This window comes from Hyperoodon ampullatus (assembly GCF_949752795.1).
Source record: "Hyperoodon ampullatus genome assembly, chromosome: 11".
In the NCBI taxonomy this organism is placed as follows: Eukaryota; Metazoa; Chordata; class Mammalia; order Artiodactyla; family Ziphiidae; genus Hyperoodon; species Hyperoodon ampullatus.
Genome location: NC_136924.1, coordinates 56837705 through 56843998, shown reverse-complemented (window position 1 = coordinate 56843998; position 6294 = coordinate 56837705). Strand labels below are relative to the sequence as shown.

Below are 6294 nucleotides of genomic sequence, written 5' to 3'. Positions count from 1 at the left end.
CTTCCATAACAGTCAATGGTACAGTCAAACATCACATGTACAGAACACAAAATTTAGATGAACTGAAATTATAAGATAAAATCCAATTTTAGAGAACAAAAATCAAAATATTAAGGATCCCTGAAATATTCTTAACCCTAATGAGATTTCACTGGACTCAAGTCATTTAGTAGTGAGGCATTCACAATATGACCCCATTAACCCAGCTCAGGAATTCTTGGGAGCCGTGAGTGGCTGCATCAGACACTGACAGGAAATGGTAACCAATTTTTGATCTGAAAACTCCCCTTAATTTGGCTCTAGAGTCATCAGGCTTTTAAATGCATCCTCCTCCTTGCCCCTCAAATTATAAACAAACTGCTGTTTACAATACAGTTTGCATCCTTTGTTAAAACAAAGCTCAGCTTTTCTGGCACCAAAGCAAATTTGAGTTTGCAAATTTGGTTCATGTATGAAGAGACAACCTACGAGGAGGGTCCAAAAGGCACCCTCCACTTTTGCTTGAGGAGACGCAAAAGCAGAAGTAATGGGGTCTGTGCTTGGGGCACGGGGTTTCAGAGGATCCTTTGTGAAAGACTAGTTAAAAGATGACAGGTGGGAAGAAGTGCAAGGAGAGAAGGAAATTAGTTTGACTGGCTTTCTGTCCTGCACCATTGATTCAATGGAGATCGGTGGGAAGGAATGGAAGACAAGGGTTGAGGGTAGGATGTGGGGCAAAGGACGGAAAGGAAAAGGCAGATAACTAATGCAGTTCATTTATAACAAGTAATATAAATCAAAGACTTAAAGGAGATTAAAGACCAATCAGAATAATTTGGCAACTTTAATTCTTAGGAAGATCAAAGTTCCCTCCAAACCTAATTTGATGTTTTATTACTAAAAGCAAAGACCAGTATGGTACAGTATTACTCCGGAGGAATTAAAGGAAGATCCTTAGGGCTGCTTTACCCACATTCATTTTATGAATGGATACCTCCCCTACCTCAAAATGCTTTAGGGCGGTACTGCTACCATTACGTGGTTCCTTATTACGTTTGAAAAGTGCCTGAAAGTTTGGGCACCAGAAAGACACCCCAACAACATGTGTCTAAACTGCAACTTCAGGTTAATATGACTAAAGCAGTTACATTGTGAGAAGTGCTGAAGGTATGTGATGTCTTTCCCGGCACAGAAGTGGCCTTGGTTCTTCACCAGATGGTGTAGCCACCATCTGAGCCACCCATGAAGAAGTTTCCCTTCCGCTGAGTTACAAGGACATTGGCTCCCTGCATGACTGCGAGCTGAGCAGCATTGGGAGGGCATCCAGGGGGAGGAGGCTGAAAGGAAAAGACAAGGTTGATTAGACACAGGGCAGCTGTGGAAGGGAAGTGGACAAAGGTGAAAGAGGACCAGTCGGGAAGACGGCAATGTGCTAACCCATGGCAACTCAAAGAGCTAGCAATGCCACCAATTCAGGTAGAGCAGGTCTCTAGTCTCCGTGAGCCCAAAGATATAAACAGGAAACCCACTCATTTAAAGGGTTCCAGGTCCAAGATAAAGCCTATGGATACCTTCTGAGTGTGAGTAGTCCAGACCCATAGGCATTTTCAGGGCAGAAAATCACTCCTACTCACATTCTAAAATACAGGGAGTGGGTACTAGGTCCAGGGCCTTATGTCACAGGGTCCAACAGTTTTCAAATGGCCCTGGATAATCTGAAAGCTCTACCTGATGACAGCATTCTCACCTCATCCCTAGGCTGTGGTTATTGAGTAGATGGTCCTAGCAAGGACCATCTGGGCTCTAGTTCCCATACACAGGAGAACTAAGCAGGAGACATAACTAAAAGCCTTTGTATCTTTCTAAATGTAATCTAATGGGGATTGTGCATTCTACTTTTTTAATCATCATGGTTCCTAATACAATGCCATACTGATGGCCAATATTAAGTAAATGCTTATGGAATGAATGAGCAGTGTTACTAGACCAGTACCAAAGTGAACTGGAAAAGCAGCAGGCAGGACTCCTAAGACAGGAAAACAAAGGAATCTGATTAACTCAGACACCGGTGAATGTGCCAGATGCTACTAACTTGCCACAGTTCTCCTGCCCCCTCAAGTGCTTTCTGCCTGCCTAATGGACGTCAGTGCTTGCACCAATACCAGCAACTATTACCCAGGGGTGATGAAAGGATGACTATGTAGTCACTTCAGAAAGTTAAAATACACAAGGGTTGAGTTTTTTGTGACAAAGTCATACTCACAGGAATGTTTCCAGCAGTAGCACCAGCTCCAAATCTGGCACCTGCATCATACCCTCCTTCCACCAGCACTGCTGAACCAGGTGGATAGATGGGACCAACTGGATAATAAGCCATGGGGATTGTGGAACCTAAAGGTCCAACAGCCACAGACTGGGCCATGGGAAGATACAGTGAGGCGCCAGGAAATGCAGCTGACATGGTGGGGACTGTGGCAGCCCCCGGGTGCACAAAGCTCGGACGATAGAGCTAAAAGAGGCAGAAGAGAAGGCAACTAGTTACTTTATGACATTCGTATTTCAGATCTCTTTAATGAGTCAATTCTTGATTCTCCTTGTGCAGATTACACTCTGAGTTACACAAGTTGCCTTTCCACTGCCATTAAATATTCTCCTGGATCACTTCCTGCTATAGCTAATGTTAGGCTCAAGGAACGCCAACTCATCTTCTTAACCTCAGCCTGTGCCAAATAACATAAAATAATCAGATAATGCAATCTCAACCCCAACAGAAATTGCTGAACTATATAATGTTTTAGATTATTCATGTGAGCATTCTTTCCTGTTTGTGGAGAGTAAATAAATGCGTGGAGTCAGACTTAGCTAAAGACTGAAAACATGATCCAAGAGTATTCCATTAATAAAGTCTAATAAACTGGAAGCACCTCTGAGTAGGCAGGTGGAGCATCAGTATAGGGTGGAGCCTGAGGAAGATGCAAGGTCTGAGGGTACACAGGATTCCCAGGAGGCTGCACCGGGTAGGTTGGCTGCGTTGGATATTGACCTGGAAGACAAGAAAACAATGCATGTTGCCTAGAATACAGAGTCACCAAAATAAGGCAGGGCATACTGGGTAGCCTAGCCGGAACAAGCAGAAAGAGATTTGCAAACAGACCGACTGCCCTGAAGGGCCTGATCCCTGGAGCCAAGAAAATAAGCATCCTCTTTGCACCCTTATAACTGAAGATGCTGGATTCTAACTGGACAGGAAAAACTCTTTCCAGGAGAAGACTGGTGTCAGGGGAAAGTCTAGCTGGGCCCAAGATCCTTCCAGAATGCAGGGCAGCTCTGAGGACCCCTTCTTGCCGATGTTTCAAGAGTGTGTCCTGTCTCTCTACTCTGGGTGGTCTCCAAAGGTCTGGTTGTAACTGACCAAGACCTCATGAGTAACGGTGGTTGTGCTCATCGACCTCACAGGTTCCTACTCAAGGTCGACTTCCAAATAAAAAAAGTGAGTGGTGGAAGTGAACCTTGAGACCGGAGAGGGGGTTGAGGGGAATGTCCTGACACAGGAACCGGCAGACGTTCTGGCCGCCAGCGAGAGTAAGGGGAAAGAGACCCGTCGGGCCCGCCTGGACCGCCCACCAGCGCCGGCACTTCACTAGTTAAGCCCAAGGGCCTGCCTGTGGTTCCGGAGCGCGGCGCCCCGCCTCTGCCAGCTCTCCATTGGCCCACCCAAATCTCACCTCTAGCTCCCCATTTGCTCCTGCAGATGCCCATCTCTACAAGCCTTCTCTCCCCCCCCCCACCGCCCCCCCGACCCGAGCCCGCAGCTCCAAACTGCGCCACAGAGTTTAAGGGGGAAAGGGCCGGGAGGGAGCGAGCAGCCGTAGTTCGAGGATGACAAAGGCGTCCGGCGCAGCCCCGGGCACTGCAGCTGGCCCAGGAGCGCGGCGCAGCTCTCCCCAGGCCTGGCGTCCAGTGACCCTGGGCTCCGGGCCCGCTCGCTCCGGGCCAGCACTACTTCCCCCGGCGGCCTCAGCCGCCCCTTGTCCTTGCCTTTGCTGTTCATGGTGGCTGCGGGTCCGGTTCGGCTCGGCGTCGCGGACGGTTATTTTTTTCGTCCTCTTCCTGTTCGTAGTCACTTCCGTGTCACGTGACGATTTGTCCGCCTAGCGTCACCCGACGCCCGAATGCCAATGCCACCGGAAACCCCGCCCCTTCGCCCGGCCTCCAGTAGCTGGAGGGAGGGCCCACGTGATCCCGCCCGCTAGTGTTGGCCCCGCCCACTGGGTCTTGTTCTCCAACCCCTACCCTTGTCTCTCGACTGGAAGAAAACCAAATACAGGTATTGTCTCGAAACAGGAACTTCTCTCTCTTGGGCGCTCGGAGGCAGTACCATGAAACTATTCTCCGGAACCTTTTCCCACCTACGCACAGTACCTCAAGGTCATCTCACCTTGACAGTCTTTCCACGAGGGGCATAGATTTCTACAAACGTCTCTAACTGCCTGAGATACGCTCCCTCCCCAACCCTTGATTTATCGATCACGCGTTCCCCTCACTCGAATCTTCGCTGCCTATCCTGCCGACAGACGGTCGGTATTTATTTCTGTGTCGCTTTCTCACCATAAAGAAGGGTATGCTGTGTTGTGTCCCTCCCGCAGCAGCTAGCACTAAAACTGGCATACTCGTGGTACCCAAGCAGTGTCTGTGGCCCGGCCCTTCCTTTGGTACCTGTTACAGGCACCAGTACGGCACCTTACGTGTATTTTCTCCGTGTTATCACTTCTCTTCTAACTTAATTGTTCTTAAGGGCAAAGATGCCATCCTTTAAGGCAGCAATTAAGTTTTTCCTTTCGTTCTTCATTTTAAGATATCTGCTGAGCGCTTGCTATGTGCAAGTACAGAGATGGAGCTGAACAAGACAGCCCAACACTATTTCCTCATGGAGTTTACATTCTGTACTGTAGGAAGAATATTAGAAAAGCATCTGAAAAGGGAAAGCTTTGGAAAGAAAAGTCCTCAGTAAACATTAGAAGCCTGATAAATACTTACTGATGAATGACTTGAACCACTGAAAAGAGCTGTACTCACTTCAACTCAGCAATCCCTTGTTTTTCTCTCCAGCATCGTATTACAGTTTGCAGAGCACCCTTAAAATGCACGATTTTATGGGGTCATCACAGGTCTTCACAGCAGCCCTGTGTGGCAGATGGGGCTTGTTTGATCATTCCTGTTTTTCAAATGAGAGAATTGATTAAAGAGATTTGCTCTAAGTCACACAGTGAGCAGGTTACAAAGTCAGGTCTTGTATCCCGGTTCCCAGGTTCCCAAGTCAGTTTTGTTTTGTTCTTATCACTTCACTCTGCCTATCATGGCTAAAATACTCTAAAAGCCCAATTTCCAAGACTATTTGTATTTGGAGTTCTTTTAGGTTCCTTCCCTTTCGGTAGATTCATATTGTTTATTTAGTTCAGATTAATATTAGTATGTTAAAGCCTATGATATTTATCTTTTCCTGTATTTCTGACTCTAATCTTGAAGGCAGGCACGGTGTTAGATATTCACTCATTCAACAGTTCTTCAGAGAACACTTACAAATGCCAGGCACTGTTCTAAAACAAAACAAAGCTCTTGCTCTCCTGAATCTCACCTTCTGGTAAAAGGGCTTGCAAACTTTTGGGGCCAAAATTGACAGTAATACGCTTTAAATCATGACCCAGTACACACGCATTTATAAATATATGTAACTGAAAATTTTATGATCTGATACCTCCTGTGTACAATGCACTGTCATATTTTCTATTTTCTCCTATTTCCTTTTTTCAGTTCTGGTTGTGATTTCACATCCTAGTAACAAGTCAGGACTCACAGTTTGAAAAACACTGGGTGTTTTTTTTTAGTGGACTTTTACCCTCAGGGCCTTGCGTTTTTCTTAGCGTGAAATTTCCAAGCAGTAGTTGGTTAATTTGAATGAACATCCTTGGAGGTCAGATCAGTCAAATCTTCTTCCTTGTAACCTAACTTTTACAAGTCAGATCCTAAACTGATTCCACCCTAAGGCCTAAAACTGGAGAGGTAATTAACCTATACCCATCCTAACCTGTGCTCTGGGCCTCTGAAAATAAAGGAGTGAACCTGAGAAAGGAAACTTACCTTTTTTCTCTTACTGGGCCCTCAGTTAGGGACCCTGAAATTGTGTTGACTATAGCAGCCCATGTCAGTGAGAGTGTAGGAGAGGAATGCTAGTTCCAGTCCTCACTGTGTCACCAACTAACTGACTTTGGTCCTCGTCTTCTCAGCTCCCACTTATTCCTTGTCATGTAGGAATCA

At 46.4% G+C, this 6294-nt stretch overlaps 1 protein-coding gene across 1 annotated transcript; it reads right to left on the bottom strand.

Annotated features, from left to right (window-relative positions):
• Positions 1-1072: 1072 nt before the first annotated feature.
• On the bottom strand, positions 1073-3424 carry DAZAP2 (DAZ associated protein 2; the record flags this gene model as incomplete). Its single annotated transcript, XM_079714932.1, has 5 exons — positions 1073-1316; positions 2243-2488; positions 2904-3022; positions 3089-3096; positions 3357-3424. 5 exons carry the CDS (start codon positions 3422-3424, stop codon positions 1188-1190), a joined length of 570 nt encoding a protein of 189 aa, XP_079571058.1. The 3' UTR covers positions 1073-1187.
• Between the last annotated feature and the right edge of the window lie 2870 nt (positions 3425-6294).